The sequence below is a fragment of the Lepisosteus platostomus genome, chromosome 1 (genome assembly GCF_059453375.1).
Source record: "Lepisosteus platostomus isolate fLepPlt1 chromosome 1, fLepPlt1.hap1, whole genome shotgun sequence".
NCBI lineage: Eukaryota > Metazoa > Chordata > Actinopteri > Semionotiformes > Lepisosteidae > Lepisosteus > Lepisosteus platostomus.
This window is the reverse complement of record NC_142611.1, coordinates 7539737-7564943: the sequence shown is the minus strand read 5'-3', so window position 1 is coordinate 7564943 and position 25207 is coordinate 7539737. Positions and strand designations below refer to the sequence as shown.

At 35.1% G+C, this 25207-nt stretch overlaps 1 protein-coding gene across 42 annotated transcripts in view; it reads left to right on the top strand.

Moving 5' to 3' along the window:
• Nucleotides 1-24651, top strand: part of LOC148677633 (receptor-type tyrosine-protein phosphatase delta-like) — a 656126-nt gene extending 631475 nt beyond the window's left edge. For 24 of the 42 annotated variants that reach the window (XM_088606136.1, XM_088606233.1, XM_088607477.1 and 21 more), the window contains 10 exons: nt 177-200; nt 2012-2131; nt 2731-2885; nt 11966-12251; nt 13981-14159; nt 14956-15082; nt 15754-15879; nt 18497-18651; nt 19347-19482; nt 21306-24651. In XM_088606136.1, coding sequence (XP_088462262.1) covers nt 177-200; nt 2012-2131; nt 2731-2885; nt 11966-12251; nt 13981-14159; nt 14956-15082; nt 15754-15879; nt 18497-18651; nt 19347-19482; nt 21306-21374 — 1377 coding nt within the window. In that variant the 3' untranslated portion in view covers nt 21375-24651. The remainder of the gene's footprint in view (nt 1-176; nt 201-2011; nt 2132-2730; nt 2886-11965; nt 12252-13980; nt 14160-14955; nt 15083-15753; nt 15880-18496; nt 18652-19346; nt 19483-21305) is intronic. The other 18 variants (XM_088607958.1, XM_088608026.1, XM_088607880.1 and 15 more) reach the window with 1 other exon arrangement.
• The last annotated feature ends 556 nt before the right edge of the window (nt 24652-25207 follow it).

Here is a 25207-nt window from a genome sequence, read left to right as displayed (position 1 = left end):
TTCTTTGAATATTTAGTCTGAATAATGGTGAATTTTAGTTTTTGAAGTTGGTTTATTAAACCTTCAAAAGGTGCTTCTTCAATGCAGGTTTCTGCTTTAACATTTTAACAAACTACTTTTTTAACTGCCATCATTTTTTTTGTTGTGTTTCGTTTTGTTTTATATTTTTTCTTCAGATGCCTTCTTATTTCTTCTCCAAGGCAAGACATTTCTCATTTTGTGCCATTGGGTGTCATTCACTCAATCATCTGTCACTTTTTTCGAGTTTCCTCTTTGTCGTGTCGTTGTTTAATTTAGTAGCATGGCTTTGTTTTTATCCAACACTGCTGTGTGCAAGCTGTAAATGTTGCACCTATAATACTGATACTAAACTGCTATTACACAAAACTGTCGTCGGCACTTGGCACTGTCACACGCTGCAAGGCTTTTCTCCATTAGAACATGCTTAAAAAGAAAAAATAAATAAATTGGCATATGCAAATGCTATAGCATATTTTATTTTTTCTGTTATGCACAGTCTTGATGAGAAATGTACAACCACGTCACAGAAATAAAGTGCATGATTTCCACAATAATTCAGTTTGTCACCTGGCATTTCAGAGGTCTTAATTTTAATTAAAAAGAAGTTTTGTAAAGTGGAGAAGAAAATCAGTGGACCCAGTTAACAGTTTCTGATGCAGCTAGGTTAGATAGCATCATTACACCTAAAAGAGAGAAATCCCCCTTTCTTGTTTTTCTCCTTAACTCCTAATGTTATCATTCTGATTGTATGACCACACAGGTATACTTGAGCACAAACTGCATGCCTTTGAAAATTGCTTCCTGATGTGTATTTTTTAGATTACAAATAATTCAAAGCATTTTTCTAAAACTTTTTTTTTTACTTTGCAGATTTGTTCTTGTATGTTTGTATGAAAATAAAATAATCAATTTTAAAAAATCTGTAAACTGTTTAGCTATGATGTTCGCAAAATAAAAATATAATTAGATCAGTTATTTCTTTTATAATTCTAATTATTTGTGGTATATACTAACAAACAGAAACAAGTTCTGTGCCCAAATTACAGTATTCATTTGCTAGTGGTAGCATGTTATATTATAGTATACTGTTTTTAGAAATTGTGTATGAAGCTGACAGTTGTCATGTTATTTCCAGTGTTTTAAGTGTTTCTTAAAACGTTAAAAGACATTACATCCTTAGGGCTCAACAACTGTGGTAGTTCTTGCCATTGTTTTGTAATAGTTTTTTGTAATCTAAATGGCCTAGATAAAGACTCTGCATTGTTTATGTGTCTGACTAGCTCAACATTTATCCTATAAACTTAAATAGTTATCTTTGTGAGACTCTTCAGTTAATTGTGATCTATGTTGTCTAACCCTAAGTAAACATTTTTATTAAGCTAATTTTGCGATGCGGAGGTCATTTTTAATTGTTTGTCTTTGCATAATCTGTTTTTGGATTAAAGATGTATCTTAATGAGAGTAACGTATGGCTTTTTAGACAGTTTATTGTGTAAAAGTCTATTATTTACTTAAACTATTAATTTTGTTTCCACTTGGCAGTGAAACAAAATACTGTAATGGAACAGAGTTTTATTGGTTGTTCACTGGGCAACGAAACTGTATAATCATAATAAACTAGTGTCTATAATGTGATTGGAAAACTGCAGTTAAGATTGTAATTATAGACTCTGTCAGGTTTATAAATACTGCTGTCTGAATCAGTGGAATGTTTTAAGTTGTTGTTTTTTTTATTTGAAACTGTAGAAATCAGCAGAATGAGAAGTTACTGGCATCCCAATACCCTTTATTTATTAGATTTGCATTCACCATGGCTGTAGTTTCCCTTTTGACAGATATGCAGTTGGTTATGTAAGTCATTTGACAGATTTTTATAAGCCTCAGATGCAGATTTAAAGATTAAGAACTGAGCTCTCGAAATGTTATATATAATCTACAGTTTTTACTATGTCATGCACTTTCTGTATTTTAATACAATCTTTTGTTGCAGGTTAAATGCGATCAGTACTGGCCCACAAGAGGTACTGAGACCTATGGTCTCATACAGGTGACATTATTAGATACAGTGGAGCTAGCAACTTACTGCGTTAGAACATTTGCACTTTACAAGGTAAGTGTGTAGTAAAAGATACTGCTACTGTCTGATGATAAGATCAAAACTCCTCATCACCCTGAATTTCAATCTATCTCATTACCGGAATGCTACATTTAGCCACTTTCCAAAGTTAATTTAATTTAGTGACTAGCATGCTGATGACTATTAAGAAATTAGTTTAGTACTGAGTCATCCCATATGGGTCCTTCACCTGTTCATCAGATTGCCAATGTCGTTTTTGTTTTTCTTTAAGTCATTTAAAGTTGTTTCTTTTCCTCATTACCTCTCAGTTGTCTTGAAAGGCTGGCAATTTATGTGAATTTGTGAGGAATGTAATCCCATCAGCCTCTTCTAGTTGGGTTTGGGAACTGACGTTACAAGCGTCTGAGTTGTCAAACTATGAATACACTAACTGTTCAGAAGTTTAACTAAGCCGAAAGTTTTTCTTTCCTCATTTCTATCTGGAAATCTTAACTTACGTTCTTGAAAGTGAGGTCATTAAAAAAAAGCTTAGCTCGTGTTCAATCAATTTTCCTGCTTGCATGGGAAGCAGATGTTAGCTGCTGTAAATGTTGGCGTGGTGGCATGGAATTAGTGTGCACTTGTTGTCACAGAATGGCTCCAGTGAGAAGAGAGAAGTGAGGCAGTTCCAGTTCACAGCCTGGCCTGACCATGGCGTTCCTGAACATCCCACGCCTTTCCTTGCCTTTTTACGCCGTGTCAAAGCCTGTAACCCACCAGATGCAGGGCCAATGGTCGTGCATTGCAGGTAAGAGCATTTATAGTTCGTTCTGTGCATCAGTGAAAAAGCTCATTGTGGGTCGTACCTCTCCAAAGTATATTGTACATAAACGTCGTTATAAAAACTGGTTTTCAGGCTTCATAAATGATTCCTTTTCACTTTACTATTTATACCACAATTTCCCTTATTTTATCCTCAGGAAATGAATCTCATATTTAGGTGACCAAGTGTTCAAATGGTTTAAGTAAATTGATTTTTAGTAGGAGGTTTTGGTTAAATCCCTGGCTTTCACATTCTCTGTGCCTTTCCCAAAGTTGTTTGACCCTCTTGTTTTCTGGTCCTCCCAATGTGACAAAAAAAAAGCATTTTGCATAACCCATATGTATGCTAGCTAATCTAAAGTAAATATGAACGTATATTAGTCCCAGTATTTGAAGCGTTTAGTTTTGAAGATGTACACTTATTTTTTTTGTACTAAAGATTTAGTACAAAATGCATCAAAAAAGCATTTTGATATCAGACAGAATACATTGTATAGTAGGTTACTCTCTCTTCAGGTTACCATATAACCTTAAGTTGTCTGGAATAGAGAATGGGGTAGATAAACTTTCTGAGGTAGAAATCGACAAAAGAGACTAAAACTAGTTGGTATGGAAAGGAAAATGTATCCACTAGAGAATTGTTGCATCTTTGTGATGAAGATGGACAATATATGAATGGATTTCATTTCTCAGGATATCCCCAGGCTGAATATAAACACAATTTGTTTTATACAAATTGCATCCACATAGTTAGAATTCCTACATGTGTGGCAGATAGAGAAACTGAAAACAATGACAGAGGAAGCTGTCACTGTAATCCACAGAATGGCACCAGTTCTGCTAGAAAGTGAAGCAGTTTTACGGGGCAAAGGCAAATAAACCTGCTTGAGAAACTGTGGAAAAGGGATTACTGAGGAATTAAATTACCACATGCAGAACTTAATTAGACCTACTAGCAGAATCAGTTTAAATTGAAAATCCTGATTTTGGCATGCAGAATGCTGGAATTAATGTCATACTGCAGATGGGAGTTTTAATTCCTTCCCCCAGATCAGATAAGCTTCACAGTGGTTTAAAATCAGTTTAAAAGAAATCCCTTCATCTATAGTCTTTCAAAGTTACTGTTCTGAAGGATATTTATGCCCATGCTATCAGAAATGTTATGTACTCTTTGAATAAAGTGAAAATTGTGTGATTGTTACTTTGTAGAGCTTTGTCAAACAGTTTCTAAAAGTGCTAAGGCACAGTCTAACCACAATATGTGAAGGAAAACGTTTTGGAACTATAAATTGACTTCAGCATGTAAATCACTGAGAAACGTGCTGGGCAACCAGTTGGTTGAAATTTGGATTTAAAAGAAATGAGAAAAGCAGAAAACAGGTCCTTTACTGCATTATTTTGCACTGCAAAATTGTTTTTGTAAATGCTGTATAAATTAATAATGAAATTCTAACATTAATTTCTGACAGTTTTCTGAGACTGTATATTGTCATAACATGAATTCTCAGTCTACATACAGTAGCCCTGTTAATTCATGCAGTCTGTCCTCCATTAGTTTATGTGGTTTACTAATATGTTTAGCAGATAGTATGTGTTAAAACATATTCTTCTTCTTATTATTACTACTATTATTTTATTATTATTAAGCTTTCAAAGCAGGATTGTTGTGTTTGTTGTGTGATTTAGTGTACTGTTTTACAAACAGGTCCTGGGATCTGTTCTGATTGGTAAAGGTACTTTTCGAGGATAGCACAAGCTTTCCTCTAATATAAATAAAATAATAAGAAGCTAGGTTTTGTCCAGTTACTCTAATTTGTCTCTTTATGTCCGTCCTTTTTTTGCCCTTGATAGATCAGTGCCGTGAAAATGTCTGTGAATCCCTTAATTTGGTCTGTATTCTCATAAAATTGACACCTTAAACTTAATTATATATTCACGATAGTCTTAATGAATAACAATACGTCACTTAACAGTATAACACAAAGATATTCTATACGTTTGTATTATTTAAGATACAGTAATGACCGAACACTTAATAAACAGTATATTCTCCATGGGAATATGTTTGTGAACCTTTGGATTCAGTAACTCATGGTGCCTCCTTGGCAGTAATCAGTTGAACTACTGCAGATGTTTCCAGTAAATGGTTATCAGCCTTTTTAATTTTGGCCCAATCATCCTTACAGAACTGCTTTAAGTCTTTGATATTTCTAGATTCCATTGTTTCAGGTCCTTCCATAAGATATCAGTGGTGTTTAGGTCCAGATTGTGACTTGGCCAAAACAGGAAATTCCGTCTTCTTCAGTCATCGTGTTGTAGATCTGCTTGTATGTTTAGAATCATTGTCTTTCTGTATGACCCACTTTTAGCTCAGCTTCAGCTCGTTAGAGTGGCCTGACATTCTCCTGCAGAATGTGCTGAAAGAACACCAATTTTTGGGTTGCATCAATGATGGGAAGCTGTCCAGGTTTTGAGGCAGCAAAGCCAACCCACACCATGATACATCCACCACCAAACTTGCCAGTCAGGATGAGGTTCTTCTGTTGGAGGGCAGTGCTTGGTTTTTTCCACAAAACACATTACTTTATTCATTTGTTGGCTGGTCGTTGTGGCCAAAGAGTTAAATGTTTTACTCAGCTGTCCAGAGAACATTACACCACTACCTGTCACCAGGCTTCTTTGTACCAAGCCTTTACAACACGGCACTTGTGATGAGGCACACAAATGTATCATTTTTTATGTTTGTCATTTATTTTGGGGTGAGAAAGGTAGCTTGCAATAATGACAGTCTGATCTTAAGCATGCACAGTATGGAAAAACTAAAACATTCGTTTGAAGCATGTCATCAACAAATCACCTTTTGAACTGTAGTTTATATCTTTTTCTTATTTCCGGAAAAAAAAAGTTGTCCTTGTTGGTATTTCTGCGAGATATCATGTGTAATCAATATGTCAAGTGACACCCAAGAGTGAATTTTACTGGATGTTAAGAGAGCAAAGAAAGACGTAAATTGAGCCTTCCACTATTGTCTGTCACGCATAATGAAAAAAAAAGTCAGAACAAGGGCTGTTGTTAAATGGTTGGTTGAAAATGCACACCAGGAATAAAGCCTTCTCGTGTAAATTCAGATAATAATAATTAATAATAGCTTCAAGCCAGCCCCTTCTGTGTTCAGCTTAGGTAGTTTTAATTTTTCTTCTTTGTTCCTAGCTGGAAAGCCTTGTTCTATTATTTGTACCACATATAACATATATAGTTATTTACCAGACATGGTCCTTTAAATGCTGTGTTAAGAGTGTTATGCCCACTATGTTTAAGGGTCCAAAGCCTAAACAATTAAACGAAACACAGTTAATAAAAATAACTTTGTCATAGTCTCACCAATATCATAAGGTATCTATGAGACTTAAAAACCGCAGCTTTTTTTCTAAGAAAAATAAATGAAATAACATGCACTGACAAAATAATTAATCATTCACTATTTACTTTCTTATTAAAACTTTAAGAGGCCGAAAAGTCACAGCATGGAGCTTTTGTCATTATCATTATTGTGCTGTTATTGTTTTTTTTTTACTTTAAAATCATGCAAGAATCTCTTTAGCCATCTGTTTTATTCTGAGCGCTGAGTTATTATTTTGCTGGTTGTTTTGTTGTATTAATTTGGCTATTTGTCACATTGTTCTTGGGAAAAAAAAAGTGCTTACAGCTGAGTCTAGTATGAAAAAAGTAATTAAGTTACCTACTAGTCAACAGCTGTCTGTGATGAGTTCTGAATTGGAATTACTTTGGAGGAATGGAATTTAGCCATCTGCAGGAAATAAGAACATATTTTTATGACCTTACAGCAAAAAGTCAGAGTAGGGAATACTGAATTTCCCGAGCAGAACATGACAGGAGGGTTTGAGTTTCTAAAATAGGTTTCCACACTATTCAAGAATGGAAAGTATTGACTGATATAGGATTCTTAGTTTGTTTTGAATTATGCTGTGTTACCTCAGATGCACATTTGAGGTTAAAAAGTAATTGGTTGTAAGACTAAGGCAACAATGTGATAAGCTGTGTGATTCTCATCATGAAATCTTTGCCTAATGATACCATTTTCAGATGAGTCAAGCAACTTGTCATTTCTTTCATATCAAAACATCAGCTTGCCTCCTCGTTTATCTTGGTGCTTTAATCCTCATCTGCTACAAACATTTTAATTTCTTCTTTTCCTGCTTGCCTTATAGAAGACATTTGGAATTAATACAAGCACGTCCCCTTCTAAATACATTTAGTAGGTTTATTATTCCAGTAGAAGTTCTCACAGCTTTTACAGCTTATAGTCAATGTTATCACTGAACAGTTTCAGTTCTTTAAATTTTATTTTTTGGTTTATTTAAATTATTTACAAAGCAAGACAGTCTTTTCAATAGCTATAGCTAACATATGTCTCTGTAGCTGGATAGAAAGCTATGGTTTAAAATGTGTATTTCAAAATCACAGAATTCTGAAGGGATTTGATATGCTTGAAAGCTTATGTGTAAAATACTTTACATTACTATGACGGGTTACCTTAGTTTATAACACTTTAAGGATCTGCCTTTTCAGGAATCCAGTTTTATAGTCTTACATATAATGTAAATGTGCCTGAAAAATTACAAACTAAATCATGCACCATATTGAAGAAGCTTAACAAACTTGTTTGAAAGGCTATTTGGAAAATCAAACATTTAGCCAAATGCACTATTCATAAGTTACAGCTACTTAGTGAGAAGCTGCTGCTACAAACTTGATTTAACCTGAAGATTCTGACAACATTTAAGGAAATGTGCCTATTGAGCCTGTTGTGTGTTTTTGATTCTACAGTTTTCTCCAGTCCAAACTGTTTTTGTAACTTTACTGTTAATCTTGAGACTAGCTTAAAATATACTTTAACAAATTTAATTTTATACACATTTACAGACACATGCTTGCAAACACTGTAAATAATAATAGAACAAGCAAAATTCTGCACCTCAAAATGTTTTAATTGTGCATTATGGCCTTGATAATTTATCATAAATACAGAAATGCTATTGCTAAGATTTATATAAATTGTTAGATGTTTTAATTCTAAAACAATCTCTTTAAGGACCAGAAAAAAATAAATCCCTATAATACATAATTTGAAAGCAGTCTTATTTAATCTTGCCTGTCAGAAAAAATGTTAAAATCTGTACAAAAGTGCTTGTAACTCCTTTATCATTCTAACAGCTGTGAAAGTATATGAAAACAATATACAGTGCAGCTATTTTTACATCTCATAATAATAAAGGAATTTACTGGTACCTGATGCTGAAATATAATAATGGATAAAAATTGGAAACAGCTGCTGTTAAAAGAGAATGCTGGTTATTTAGCTGCAGCCCTACCTGTACTGTTGTTCAAAGTCATGGAAAGGACTACAGTATTCCAGAAATATGTGTAACAAGATTACAACTAGACTTTTATCAATGAACCAATGATGCATGAAACTTTCGCAATTACAGCATTTTAATCTGCCAGGATCACTGAAGTATCAAGCTGAAGTCCACACTAAAACAGTAACAAATTAATCAGCTGGTGCCAATCTTTAAACGTAACCATATGACGATTTGTAGCACAAAATGACTCCCGTATGTATCTTAATTTTATTCTTGCACGCTTACATCACATCATGGGACATTAACCAAATTTCAGCTCAGGGGAGCAACTCAGTCATGATTTTATAAATTAAAAACAAATGTTGTGACTGAAGGAAGAATAATGCTGAGAGGCAAGATAGCACCTACTAGGCATGTTTGCTTAATGGATTGAATAACCCATTTGCTTTTAAGCACCAACCTAAGGACTCTCTCTAAGATAAGGCTAAGACTTGGCATTGAATTGGCTTATAAGGGATGTACAGTGTTTTTGTATGCTGAATGTTTCTTCTGTACAGAAAGTCTTAAAGCCAGTTATATTCTACTGTCTTTTTATTCAGCTCTTCTAATTACAGAAAACAGGACCATAATACATTTAAATTATTTGGCAAAGGTCAAGTAAGGCAAGCTGCCAGGACATCTACAATAAACCTTTATTCTGTCAAACCACATTTGAAAGCCAATAACATCAAAAAAACTCAAACTGCTTTGTATTCTTTTCCCCTTGGAAAGAAATCTGGTTACTTAAAAAAGATTACTCTTACCAAAAAGTGTATATTCTGAAATATAAGATTAGAACTAATGTTTTATATGACGCTTAACAGTCTTACGATAAGTCATCATAATCGGAATTACAGAAAATGAATTTCGGCCCTCTTATTTGTAAGAAGTACCAAACTCTTTATTAGTAGACATCTGGGTGAATCTTGAGCTTAACTGTATGTTTTTTTTGTGTATTTAATTCCCTTCCAAAAACCATTTCCAGATTTTTTTGGGGATGCAGATGCAAATCCAATGTTTTGCTTACACATTGAACAATACTAGATACTTAAATTATGAAAAACACTAAAAAAGGTTCTAAACTCCAGATGGTGTTTGTTGTTTATGGGTTTGTGCTCATGGTGGTACATTGCATACATATACTTTTTATTAAATAATATAACTAATTAGTAATAGTAACTAATTAACAAATATGACAAAGTAAATTTTGTAAGGTAGTGACTACTGTACATTTCCTAGTGCTCCTAGGGCTAAACTGTGGGTAAAAGACTTAATATTGCACCAAAAACAGATGTATTCCTCCCTTATTATCTAAGTAGTATCCTCTTCTAGACCTACATCTAGGTATATTCCTGTTTGCTAGAGAAAGTTTTTTTTTCTTTTTCTTGTTTTGTAATGCCTTGCTTTCTGTACCACTTCAAACAACTCTGATGAATATTAATGTCTCTCAAAGGGTACATTAAACACATCAATAAGACAAACTTTAAACATTAATAACAGTGTTGTCTGTTATCTGCTTCTAAAAGTTTGTGTATTTTTTTTAGCAAGCAATAATCTGCGCGGATAAAAAAGTAAACCTCCGACTGAGCTGAAAGTCTTCTCTGTGAACATGAAATATTACACTTGAGTACCCTAAACTTCAAAAGATGCTCGTCACTTAATAGTGCAACAAAGTTTTTATCGAGAAATTGACAATACTTTTTGGACAAGTTTCATTAACATCTCATTCAACAGGCATGAGTAGGTAAATTATTTGCTGAATAACGGTTGTGATTATCAGGCTTGATGAAAAGATGTGTACTGTGAAAGTCACAGTCTAATAGCACATAGCCATGGCTGGAACCAATACAAACTGTACATCTGCAATACATGCTTTGCACCTGTTTGCAGATGCTGTCTTGTGTCCTGTGGGATTTTGCCCCATTCCTCTCATAGAACCCAAGCAAGCGTGTACCTGTTCACTGGTCTGTGAGTCCTAGATACCACTTGTCATCACAGCTCAGCCGACAAATGTTCAGTAGGACTCAAGTGTGGCAAGTAGGACATCTGTAGTATAACTGTCACATTCCCATCTCACAAGAAAGCTTTTGTTACACAGGCAGCATACGAATGTGTGTTTTCCTGCTGGAATGGAGCAGGTGAGGTCTCAGGATTTGATCAGTGTAGTTCTGTGCAGTCAGGTTGCCATCAATCACTACAAGTGGAATTCTAAAGCTACTTGACACTTCAGCCAAGACCACTGCACTCTGGTGAAATGGTCTGTTGTACACCATAATGAGCATATCATTGTGCACCACACTTGTTGACATCCGGGGGGTCTTCAAAAAACCTTGATTGTTCTTTAAAGAGGACATGACTGGCAAGTCCATCTAAATATCCATCATACTGTTGGAACATAGGTTTTGATCCCTTAACAAAGGGGACATATTAGTTTCTTTCATCTTCATTTCGGAGTTCATCTTCTTTTTCCACCAAATTTGACATTCAGCAGGTTATTGCACCTCAACACCTGTACCCAATCAGCTCTTTTACTAATGAAGTGATTTAGTATTCTTGCAACAAAGTAAATCAAGTGTATTATAGTCAATCATGATTCATTAATTAAATGGAATGATGATATAAACATGTAATCAATTTCCATATACACATGTATAAACAGTGATGTTTATTTTGATTCTCAGTATTCTTGCATACGTGTTATTTACACAAAACCCTTCATTTCCATTAATGTGATCCACCATTCACGACTGTGACTAATAGTATCCATTTGATGCTATAATAAACCAAATCTCCAGGGATACCAGATACCAGGGATTACATCACACATTTATTTATTTAACTGGATATAATATCATTGTATATAACTTGTCCAATACCAGCAGTGCTGCTGAGAGTTTCTCAACCAAGAACGAGAACCATTTTGTCATGAATGAGTAATTGCTGTTCAATTAAAGTATTATTGATGCATTACAGCTAAAAGTACTCATCTGCGGTTGATTTTCAAAGTCACATATTATATATACAATATACACAATATATGGATATAGAGCAGCTCTTTCCCCCTTAACGATATACAACAGTGGTGCACAACTTCAGTCAAGATTTGGAGAAATTAATTAGTTTAATCAACTAATTAAGAGTTACTACAGAGAGAAAACGGAAAGCACTATGGCCCTTGATGACTGGAATTATGCTCCCCTGATATGGAGCTTTAGCATAGAAGCACTTCATATATAATAATGCTAAAGCCTGAATATTCAATTCCATTACAGCACGCTGTGCCAGCTAAGCTTCCTCTGGAGATTCAGAAAAGTTCTCATCCTCAGCACATACAGTGAACCATTATTTCTTTCCCTGTATGAATTGACTTGCTGCATGTTGGGAAAGCATTATTTGAGCCTTTAATGCTCCTGCAGTCTGGTGTTACGAATATATACAGTATATGACTTTTTATCTCCTTTAGATAACAAATAAGACTTGAAGCTTCAGCAGGCCTATAGAAATTTACGTAGCATGCTTCACAGGGAGAAGACAGACCCCGTGGACTGTTTTATAGTCTGCATTGAAGACTCACAATGACATTTAAGCGCTTCAGTTCACACCAGTTTGATTGGTTTCGATTATTTATGTGTTATTTTTTCAGCGCTGGCGTTGGCAGGACCGGGTGCTTCATTGTAATAGATGCCATGTTGGAGAGGATAAAACACGAGAAGACTGTAGATATTTATGGCCACGTTACTCTGATGAGATCCCAGAGGAATTACATGGTTCAAACAGAGGACCAATATATCTTTATCCATGATGCACTGCTGGAGGCAGTGACTTGCGGAACTACTGAAGTGCCAGCCAGAAACCTGTATGCATACATTCAGAAGCTAACACAGATAGAAGCGGGGGAGAATGTCACTGGAATGGAACTGGAATTTAAGGTAAGCAACAACAGGGGATTTGCAAAAAAATGACACTTATTGCGTATTAGTTAAGTAGCATTTTTCCATGTTTTATCCAACTTATAGTATAGATAGCATTTTTACATGTATCGTCTTCTATGTAGAAGACTGAGGACTGAGCCATTGTTCCTGTGTAATGTTCGATTAGCCATTTAACTGAACCTCGATTTAGAAGTGTTACCCTGGTGTCCTGGCCAAATTTCCCCCTGGCCTCTACCCATCATGGCCTCCTAATAATGAATTGGCTTCATTACTGTGCTCTCCTCCCCACTGAGAGCTGGTGTGTGGGGAGCGTACTGGTGCACTTTGGCTGCTATCGCATCAACCAGGTGGGGCTGCACACTGGTGGTGGTGGAGGGGAGTCCCCATTACCTGTATAGTGCATTGAGTAGCGTGTCCAAAAAAGCACTATATAAGTGTAAGAATATTATTAATAATGAAACTACATATATTATAGGCACTTGTGATTTGGTGATTAGGGCTCTTCTTCCTAAACTATATTATTTTGTGGAAATTACCTAAAAGTACAATGCTTGATACTTAATTACTCTGAATGATTTTTGTTTGCGACACTGGATTCTCCATCAGAAACAAGTTAATAAAGGGCTAAATCTGGCAGCCATAGAACTGCATAATGTGCAGAAATAATGGAAAGTGTAAAAAAAATTCAGGATTCCTAGCACTGCATACAAATCACAAGTTTAAAAAAAGCAGATGAATGGAGTCACAAGGACTGGAGTCAAAATTTCAATACAAGTGCTTTGACAGCCAGAGGCTTCTGAACTGGTTTAGGAATTCAAAGATTGCACTATATAAGAAAGCACTTGTAACCACCATTTGTTTCATATTATATTGTGTTGAACTCATGAGATCCTTCAGACGTTTTTCCCCTTGAGTCAACGAAAAAAAAGCAGTGAAATATTGTTTCATTTAAAGAGCCCCAGAATTTCTGGGGCAAGTTTCACTGATTGCTTGATCATGATACCATTATAGACACTTTCGGAGAATGAGACAGCATGGGGCCTGTGGCTTCCTCTGTACTGTTTTTCTTTGAAATTTGGTTTCAATAAAATGTACTTTTCCAGTCCCGAGAGACATACAGCTTTTGACATCTGTGGTAATAGGGACACAGTTTCATAGTGCATGTTAAGTATAGGTCTCCATTAACCAAGGAAGTAGTCTTATAGAGGAAGTGGGGGTGTATTATTTCATTGCAAAATGCATGCATTTTGAATTTCTGTATTTACACTGCTACATATTTATATTTAAATTATAGGCCTGCATCTGTGTTCCTCTTTAAAATCTCACTGCTGTACAGGTGAAATGCTGAATGCTAATGCACCAATGAATAAATAAAATTACCTTTCCTTCACAGAATTGTGTGCTGTGCTAGGCTTTCTCATAGTATTACTTTTTTTTGCTATTGAAGACTTATTTTCCTCAGAAGATTGACACAGCAAAGGAACAGTAATCCTTTTGTCTCCCATTCACAGTGCTACTATAGAATGTAATAAAGGATTCTGAATTTTCAACAGCAGTTGCTAGTGGGATCCTGTAATCTTCTCGACATTCCTACCCACCACTCCTTTCAAGACACTTTTTTTATTAATGAGTTTATCTTGAGAGAAATATTGTATGCAAAATGCAGACCTACTAAAATATAAACAGCATGTGATTCGAAAGAACTTGCTTTATCTCTCCTCTACAGCGTTTAGCCAACACTAAAGCCCATACATCAAGATTCATCAGTGCCAATCTACCATGTAACAAATTCAAAAACCGCCTTGTTAATATTATGCCATATGAATCCACTCGAGTATGTCTGCAGCCTATCCGAGGAGTGGAAGGCTCAGATTACATCAATGCCAGCTTTATTGATGGATACAGGTAAGGATTATTAAACAAATTAATATATGAATAGAGTGTGCTACAAAATACAGTGCCATGAGTTAGCCCAGTGTTTCAAGTTGTATTGAAATAACTTGAGTTTCAGACACAGGAAGTACTTGTAAGCTGGGAAACAGAGTGTATTTGATTTGGAGATATGTCATGTGATCCTGAAAGTTTATAGAGTTAATCTAGTTCCAAATAGTTTTAGTTCATGTTTAATCATTAATCATTTTCTAAATTAGGAGTACCTCTGGGACACAAGTAAATTCTAAAACACTTAATGCCTGGTTTAATTTAATTTTTTAAAGTTGGACTTGCATATGTAGCATCTTATTAGCTTTTACCATATAGCTGTGTACTGTGTTCCAAAACTGGTTTAATTTTTTCTTTGAAAAACAGAACCTGTTTTGTAACAGGTTAAATGAAGAAGCATTGTCGAGTCTCTCTACCATGCTTCTAATTAATTACAGCCGTGACAGCATGTAAACAGTAGATCTACTGCATAGATCAGCAAACTAATTTTCTTTGAGTAAATGAGCCTCCAAAATCTGCAGAAATGTAATTCTTTGATTAAACCATCTTTAATGGTTTTTTAATGCACAGGCAATCATGGCTTTATAAACCTTTTGCAGTGGAATATCTTGTTAATGAAGTTGTCAGGGCAGGATTTTCTGCAGCACTTAACTCCCATGAGGGTGTTCTGGAACTGGTTATTTTTTTCTGATTTTATTTGTTTTATAATGAATTAGTGAATAACAATAAGTTAATGAGTTAATGAAATAACTCGTTTCAGGCAACAGAAAGCCTACATAGCCACCCAAGGCCCCTTAGCAGAGACTACAGAAGACTTCTGGAGGATGCTCTGGGAGCACAACTCCACAATAGTTGTCATGCTCACAAAGCTCAGAGAAATGGGGAGGGTAAGTATCAAAATTCAGTTCTAATTTTCTAAGATAAGGTAAGGGTAAGATCACTTTATTGGCCTTATACAATTTCTTGTATTAGGAGTTTGTCTTTTCGCATACCCCAGCTTGCTCTCCATGAGACACACAGACAGGGAGAGAAGCTGGGGGTCAGAGTGCAGGGTCAGCCATTTATACGGCACCCCTGGAGCAGTTGGGGTTAAGGGCCTTGCTCAGGGGCCCAACAGAGTAGGTTTCCTCTGCCAGCCATGGAATACGAACCAACCAGCCACAGGTGCAGATCCTTAGCCACAGAGCCACTGCACCGCCCCACACCAAAGCACCAAAAAACATTCTCACACAGAAAAAATGTTTTACACATTTGTTTTGCAACTGTACTGATAAATGTTTCCTGAAATGTCTGCTCTCTGGCCTGCTCGAAACAAAAATTCACTTGACTGATCCAGTAGACCTGCACATTCCCCTTTTCCTACCTGCATCTGACTGTATTTGTTTTGAGATATGAATGTAAAAATGAACAGGAGCCCATCAAAATTTTTATTTTTGTTGTGCGTTATAGAATAGAGCAGACTTGGTTTCTGATACACGTAATATTGCATCGTCTGCTACATCTATTTCATGAATGAGGTTGAATGCAGCTAAAAAAAGACACTTCATTTCTGTCATAGGAAAAATGCCACCAGTACTGGCCAGCAGAAAGGTCCGCCAGGTACCAATACTTTGTTGTGGATCCCATGGCAGAGTACAATATGCCACAGTATATCCTGCGGGAATTTAAAGTGACTGATGCCAGAGTAAGTGTTTCTTAATTTATTTAATATTTTTGTAAATATGTTGCTGTTAATTTGTTGTGTGTTCTGTTGGACAGTGTAAGTACAACAAGCATTAGGTGACAGTAATTCTACATATTTGCGAATCTGTATGTATGAGCTATATGTGTACAAACCAAGTGACTGATGTCTGCCATATCTAGTATTAAGGGGTGTATGAAGATGGAACACGACATGCCATGGATAAAGAGAGAATTTAGCAGAAATGTCTTTGACATCACCACTCTTTGTTGCTGCCAATCACTTTATTGGACATATACAATTTCTTGTATTATGAATTTGTCTTTGTATTTTTTTTTCTGTTAGATTTCTTAGGCGATATCTTGTCACAAGACTTTCTAATATAGTAAACCTACCAATACATACCAAAATCTGCAACAATTAAATGAGGTCTATTTTTTTATAAATGCAGTGTAGACTTAAGCTCTTTATCTCATTTGAAATGTTAGTTGGAGGCTTATTTCTTCAGTGAAATTTTGACACGTTTCACTATTTCATAAAAATTAAATACTAAGAATTGTGCACATGAACCAGTAATTCCATCAAAGGTGTTTCTCTGATATAGATGAACTGTGCAAGCTTTGCTTTTGTAGTGCATATCACACACATACCTCAATGGGATTGCATTCCTTATCATGCATAAACATTATTACATATGTAATGTACACTGTCATGAATGTGACCAAGAACAGACAGACATTACAAATTAAGCCAAGCTATCTTAATTATTTGCATTCAAGCACTTGAAGTAGAAAGACAAAGGTGTTCCATAATATGTGTTGTTTGTCTAAAGAAAATGTGCATTTTATACTTTTGTAATTGAAATTTAGAATAAGGGCATATAACTGAGATTACTGGACAAAGCCAATGTAAAACAGTATATTACGAGGTGGGTTTGTGCATTTCATAAGAGATGTTTATCAAAAACTATATATCTTTTTGATAAAGTATTTTTAATCCATTACTCCACTTAACGTTTTGAATTTTGTTTCTGTTTATTTACATTTCTGTATGTACAGTTTATGTACAGTTCTGAAACAAATAAGGCTTACAAAATGAAAATAATCAGATAATGTATCAAATTAACAAAGTCAAACTCAGTTTTGTGTGCTCTTTGACAAAGAAAAAGTTTAACTGTTCTCAGATAGTTTGTGTATAAATATACTTATGACTCGATGGCACTGAAATAAAATTATTACAGTATATGTGCCGTTTTTTGTTTTTGTCTGTTGATTGGTTGGTTGCTTCCTAGGTTACTGTTTCTTTTTTCATTTCCTGAGTAATAATTGGTAGTAACAGAGCTCCTTCATGTTCTGTTGTATCACTGTAGCTTGAGGGAAGTAGTATCTTTGCAGCTTTCTAACTACAAAAATAGTGACCTTCCCTTGGAAAAGGCAGACACCAGGAATGTATCAACTTCTTAGCTTTCAACATTTTTATGGTTACGAAAGAATAAAGGCATTAGCCCTGTTCATATACCATTGCAAGGTAGAATTTGCTTTAAGTTATTTGTCTTCCGCTATAAAATGACACTGTAGCCTCCATACAGTAGTACAAAGGTAATCAGCAATCACTAATCAATGGCCTTAACTTTATCTTCACAGCATAGTTGTTCATCTTTTATGGTACATTAGAAAATGGGTAGTACTATTTTAAAGATTTCTGAACTTAGATGTATTTCGGGTTTTAATTTCCATCCTCATTTGGATGGAATGAGGATGGAATCATTTTCATTTCTAATCATTTAGAAATGAATAATCTTTTTAAAAATATTTTATGTTCACATTTCAGCCTTTTTGAATGCCACCATACAATCGAGCTCAACGGGGCCTGCTAATCATTTTTTGCAGTCCATGCTTGTTTACAAAACTATGGTTATTTGCATCCAAAATATTTTCTGATGCAAAGACCCTTCCTCCCTTTAGAGATCTATGAGCTGTCTGAGTGCAGGCTTCCCAGCTCGTAATATACTTGCATTTTTGACTCAGATTATAAGCTTTTTCACTCTTCTACTAGTGTCCAGTAATTACTTTTTTAATTCAACATCTGTATATGCTTTTGCAAGAAGTGCACTAATAGATTATTCATCACATTTAAGAGCTAGAGCTGAGACTACAATATGGACATTAGAAATCAGTTCTCTAAATTTAACAGCAACCTATTAAAGATTGTTACTGTAATCCTTGTTCACACAATTTACATTGTCACACATCAGCCTGTTGACATTATTAGAATCCATTCCTACTAGATTTATAGACAAGTATGCACACATTAATACAGTCATTAAACTCTAGTGTATAAAAGTCAGTTTTAAGATTAGATTTTAAGGATTACAAAAAGATGACTGTCATAAGATATCTCTTAAGCACAGTCTGATATATTTTTAAATAAAGGTATAATTCTTTATTTACCTTTATTTCTTTACTGAAATCTTTACAGTGTTCCTTTTACATCAATATTTTTAAGGCCATTCACTAGAATATATAAAAGCATACAATTTTTGGAGAAAACATTCTTTCTTTAGAATGTATTTGTCAATGAAGGCTATCTGATCTTGAGCATGTTGCTTTTTTATTTACAGGATGGACAGTCGCGAACAGTAAGACAGTTTCAGTTTACTGATTGGCCAGAACAAGGAGTGCCAAAATCAGGAGAAGGCTTCATTGACTTCATTGGCCAAGTACATAAAACAAAAGAACAGTTTGGCCAGGATGGGCCAATTTCAGTTCACTGTAGGTAAGTAAAGACCACACATCAATGAGTTTCTGCTAGCAACAAGAGCAGCTCTTGAAAATAACTAAATCACCTTATGCATTTGTAATACATGTTCAGAATTGTTCAACACTGGCTACTTAAAATTCTTAATATGTAATATATAAAAGGTTAATTCCATGTTGAAAAGAAAAAAGACAATGTTTGGCTGTTAAGCCCTGTTCAGGTGTGAGGAAGATGTTGTCTCTCATTTCTTTTCAGCATGGAATAAACCTTTACTTGTTCCTTTGCAGCCCACACATGCTGACGCAGCTACCTACTTGAACTTGTATATGTAATATATGTCTAAACTACAATATCAAAACTTGCTTCATTAAAATTTTGGCAATACATTGTAGTAGTTACAGCTAACAATTATTCTAAATAATCTTTATATTTTCTTTGTTTTGTGAAGCAAGAGCACTGCCTGTCAAATTTAATTTTATTCATAACGCCAAGTCCTTTTGATTTACTGTATATTTGATACCTAGCTAATAAAGGTGCTGAGAGTGCCCCTTGCAAAGGAGTAAATTACATCTCAGCTCTGTGGAAAAAATCCTCGTTGGTGTTTATTGTTTATTGTTTTCTAATTACTAACTAATAAGTGGGAGGTCATGAGTGTAAAGAGCCTTTAGATGGTTGATTGTCACCTAATTAAAGCTCTCTCCATTCCCTTGCAGTGCGGGTGTTGGAAGAACTGGTGTTTTTATCACACTCAGCATTGTCCTGGAGAGAATGAGGTATGAAGGTGTGGTGGACATCTTTCAGACTGTCAAAATGTTAAGGACACAGAGGCCAGCCATGGTACAGACAGAGGTGAGGAAATAATGTGTTTAATGCTGGAAAATCACCTGCATGGGAGACAGGTCGGAAGACAGACAAGTCGCCTCTACACTCAAACTCCAGATCATAAGGGTGCTTGGCAGTTCCCATTCTGGTTTAATCCCTGTACAACTAAGTGCGCTGACAGGACCGATTTGAAAGCACATCTAAGACCCAAGAAGCACCAATGCTTGTGTGGGTCCTAAGTCAACTTCAGTAATGCTAATTTTAGCCTTACATAAACATTTCCGCCATTTTAAATAGGGATTTACTTGTATTAGCTTTGCGGGGGAATGTAATGTGTCCTTTAAAGTCTTGAACTAGATATATTGCTGTAATCATTTTAATACTTGTCTCCGAGTGAAATATGGCAGAAAATTAGCCTTGAGGGGAGAATTAATGCTTCATTAGTACTTATGCGCACTATTCAGAATTTAGTGCTTATAAGGACAAAAAATACCAAGTGAGCATCTTAAAAAACTGCATAGGAAAGAAAAGCAAACAAATGAATGGTCACTAAGTATAAGTTAGATTTCATGTTCACTGACTTCTGTTTCAATTTAGGGATATTCGTAATAAAATAATTGTAACTTTTCCCCATCTGATATCCATATTGTAGATTGATATTTTAGATTGTTTCCATTTTTTAATAGAAACTTTTATCCCATGGTTACTATAAATTCCTGGTAGTTAAATGCAAAACATACTCCTAAAATTACAGTTTTTTGTTCTGGTCATGCCATGTCAATAAAGAAAAGTTACTATGCTAAAATACACATTTCTTTTAAAAGGCGGCTGATAATCAGCCAGAACATGTACTGAGAATTTATTTTTTTAAACCTTGTCAAGCATCTCCAAATGCAAAATCATGCCCTGCAGAAAGAGCAAAGCGTGTTGCAAAGGGATTACGTGTCCCAGCATGCTCATGAAGCAGTGAAGACTCCTTTACTGTATCTGACAGATCCTGTTCATTTCTCACGTGATGTTGCAGAAAAGCAGCGTATCGAAAGCAGGACAGAAACCTATTGTGAAATATAAATCATTTCGCCTGACAATTTTTATATTTCACTCAACCGGAAAATAATGGAAAATGCAGCTTAATGCAGTTAATGTCAGCAGAAGGACAAGTGCAGGTGAAAGTGGAGTGAATTGAGTAATGACAGTGCTTACCTTGCTTTATGCAGATACCTGCTATTACAAGGTAGTTTTCTTAAATTCAGTTTAAGTAATTGTTTTCTACTGGGAGAAATAAAGATTGTTTTCAGATCTGGCTGAAGTCCCAGATGACTTTTTAATTGTGCAAGAATCCGTGACTGTAAAAGCTAGATCAGTGACTACTGTATAAGTGATGACTGTATATAGATTTGTGCTTATAATTAAGCTGTCTTGTCTGCCTGATGTTTTTACCAAATGACTATGGTAAAATCTTCCCCAGTACAGAAGATCTATGAAGGACCTAAGAATTTGCGCAATCTCAAATACAAATTCACAAGCCTGTTTGTTTACAATGAGAAAAGGCCACTACACATCACAGGAAGTTTTGTTGCCCTGTTCTGAACCGCAGAAGATGGTGTTCCGCGTACCTGGTCATTTCGGCTATTTTGTGACGTAAATTGGATGTTTTAGAAGTGACTGTGTATTGAGTTTTGAAATGCACTCATCAATTCTGATTCTTTCTAACTGTGTAATATAAAAATAGTGTTGCAGTGCCCCCTTTAAATTCCAGGGGTTTTGAACATAGACCCCTTTATGTCCAAAATATAGCAGGTTCTTTTATGTGTTAATTTTACTAACTCGAGACCTTGTCCTTTACCTAGGATCAGTACCAGTTCTGCTACCGAGCTGGATTGGAGTACCTTGGGAGCTTCGATCACTATGCAACGTAAAAAGCCCATCCTGGATAACAGCAGGCCCTTCAAGATCCAGAGAGCCTCTTCTGAGCCATAAACACGTGCTTAAGAAGTACTTCTTAACTTCTAGCTAAAGACAATTTAAGTGTCGGATATTAAACAGAAAAAAAATACAAAAAAATTCCAGGTGGACCAAGAATTTACACGATTAAAAAACTACCCTGAACGTAAAAAGTGAATCCTGACTGTTGAGGCATCTTAAGGAAGTTTTTTTTTTTTAATTTTTGCTTCAAGGATTCATCTTGGGTTGAAACATAAAACAACAACAGAAATCTTGGGAATTGCAGAGAAATTGTTTTCAGAGTTGCCTGAAAACTGAATGCACATTGTAAAGCTAAATCTCAAGAAATTCACAACCAAGTATACACAGACAATTCATTTAAAAGGACGCCAGATATTGGTAAATTATGAAAAGAAGACACTGCTTCAGTAATATCCCCCTTCCCTCTATAAAGTTCATTATTATTAATTAGGGGAAAAAATGGGGAATGTTTAAAAAATAAAAATAAACTTACTGATTTAGTTTTTTAGTACTGTATTATACTGCTGACCTGTGCTTCATTTATAACTGTGTAAACTTATTTCCCTTTTTTTAACGAACTTTTTTCATTTATTGAAGCGAATTAAACAAATCATTTGCTTAATTGTTCACCTTTTTGTTCCATCCATCTTGTACATTTATTTTCAGCTGTAGAACTGTTATAATGTTTGTACCATCAAGCTGAGGTAATGTTCATTTTAGTGTGCTTTTTTATTTTAATTTTTTTGCACATTTCTGTGCAGCTCTGTATTAAACACCACCAAAATAACTTTATTACAGGGTTCTTTTCATTTTCCTTTTTTTGGTCTTTTTTTAAAATTAAATGATGCCCATAACAACCATGCGATAAACTGGGGCTTTGTGGAATCAACAGGGATGAGCAAAGTATGAAGTTGCTGCTACCAATTATCTTAGTTCTTCCAAGGTGATGTATACAGTTTGCCAAAACAGCCTCTGATGAGATACACAACATACAGTACAGTAAGTAGAAAAAGATAAAAGCAAAAGGCTTCCACAATGAGATTTCTGTAATTAGGGGGGGAATGAAGAGATTTTTCACTGGAATGCACATCAGTAGGAGAAAAAGTATTTCGATACAGTGCATCTTTTCTTGTGCAATAAATAGATGTATTATAGATAGGATTTATGTAGTTCTTTTGTGATTCATCGCATAGTTATTCCCTGAAAAGTGACAAGGGGATTGTCATGTATCACTAGGTACACCAGTGTGTTCTGTAATTCTCGCTTCATAATGGTAGTGGTTTGTGCAGAAGGCTGCTTTAGTATAGCTGACAAGCCGATATAGATGTCATTTTAATGTAATAGGGCAAGGCATAAAAAACATCACTTTCCTAAAGTTCAGACATGTTGAATAGCATAATATGTAATGTTTTAATTTTGCATTTAGAGTGCCTTATATCTAATGCCTGTTTTTATAATGTTCCTTTAAAAGTTTTATCTATCCTTTTACTTAATTCATATCTATTTCATTTTATCTAAAGTATTACTTTTTATTAGATGATATACAATTATATATGCAAATAAGTCACTTGCAACGATCCTGGTTTCATTTTCAGTCGCCTTATCTGGTTCTTGGTCTTAAATGGATTTGCCCATGTAGAGTTCAGTGAATCCTTCATTTACAGACACTATGACAGAGCATGGGATATATTTTCTAACAAGAGAACAGGTCACACTATTCCCCTGTATATTCTAGGTTTTCTTATTTAAGCCTAATCATTTTGTATTTGTAGAATCTACTAGCACTTTGAAAATGTACGCATATTTATATATTGTCTTAGCAGCTTGTTCTTTTCGTTAGCATGCAACAGTATTATGTTTCAGGGTACAAAATCATGCAAATAACTCGCTAGATAGAAGCATACGTAAAGGAAGATATACAGAAGCATTCACATTACCGAAGACCTATACACTTAGACTGTTCGAAGACCAAACCTTAGCAGTAAAAAGCACTTTTTATATACATACAATGAGAAGGCTACCTCTAGATGGACTCTGGAAAATGTTGAACAGGACAGAGTGCAATGCACGTTGGACAGATTCTCAGCTGGGAAGGCCTTAAGAATGAACATGGCAAGGGTGGGAAAAACAAAACATTTTTCTTTGCGCCTACACGCATCTTTTGAAAATCAGTTAAAATCACATTAGAACAAAGAACCGCTGGGGAAAAAAAAAAACTAGCATTTGAATCCTGACAATCGAAGTTGGTCAAGTGTAACAGTATGTCTGCTAATGTTGCAGATGCACTTTTAAGGTGTTGATTTTTTTTTCCTGGAAATTAAGGACACACACGCTAGGCACCTTTTGATTTGATTTTGTTTTCTTCCTTCTGGTTTTGTGGATGTGCATTCCAGTTGCTTTCTTTCCCTTGTTATTTTCAGCAGTTGTTTCCAATCACTTAATCGGACAGTAAGGTTATTTTTTTCATTCTATTTTCCTTCTTGCAGTCATAAGTGTGATGAGTAAGGTGCTATTATTTTTCTACATCCAGGGGTAGACATTGTGTATCATTTTGTACTTAGTTATTTTCAGCAATCTATGTACATTTGTACTGGTCCACTTCTTTTCATTTATTTTTTGATATGCATGGTAAAACATTGCAGATGGCCAATGGGGGCCCTTTAGGAAGAATTGCACTTTCTATATCTTTGTACTATGCACTGCCCTATTGATTCTAAACCCAATAATATATTACTTGAACCCATCTGTAAGAATTTACTTAAACGTTCACTTTGTGTGTATGTAAATAACACAGAAGAATATTGAACTAAAAAAAAGACAAAAAATAGTTTGTGGCAAAAGAGCATCCATTTCTGGTGCCATGATACTCCAGCAGACAACTGCTGACGACAGATTTTGTCATAACCATCTGTTATGTGGCTTTGCCATTCAAGCTTGGAGTGTCATTACAAAAATAAACGTTGTGTTCTCTGCTCTCTATCTATCTCTCGTCTGGATGCATAGACTGAAAATAATAAATGAAATTGTAAAAAAAATGGCTTGTTAAAAGAATCATACAATTACCTCTGATAGTAGTAAGCGTAAACGTTTTTCAGAATGAAAGGAGTGCTTTTTATTTTCTTACTTAGGTTACATTGGTGGCGAAAGAAGTCTGTATGAAAATCAGTTCTTTGCTGACACAAGTTCCATTTGTTACAAATGAATTCTAATAAAAAATGTCAGTGTTATGCACTATAGTCTCTTTTTATTGGTGTTTTTCTTTAATTCATACAGGGACATTAAAACACGGATGCTTTTTCACCTCTAACTGCAGCCTTAGGCAGAAATTATTTTTCTTTTATTTGAAAGCAGAACTTATTTCATATTGTAGAGACCATCAGTTTTTTAAATATTTTCTTAAACACTGTGAGGATACTGTATGTACTTTGTTTTGTTATTTACCTCACATTAAAGTAAAATACCCTACTCTCCTGAAGTAAACTATTTAAGGAGCTTAAATAGGAGCTTACTTAAAAGGGTAGGAGAACTTATTTTAAATGAACTGCAAACATAGAAATGGATATTTCCCTTAAACTAAGACACAGCGGGATAACTGTGGCAAAGATGTCTTAAAATGTTGGGGTTTTTTGTCTTCCAATGGTTTGTGAAGACCTTTCAGTTTCTTACTAAGGGCCTTGGGAGGTTTTTTACTTTTAACTTGAAATATAGGCAATGATTAAAAGCATTTATCTTTAAATTGCTCCAAGCAGGGATGAAACTTCGCTTCTATTGTCCAGTGGAATATGTC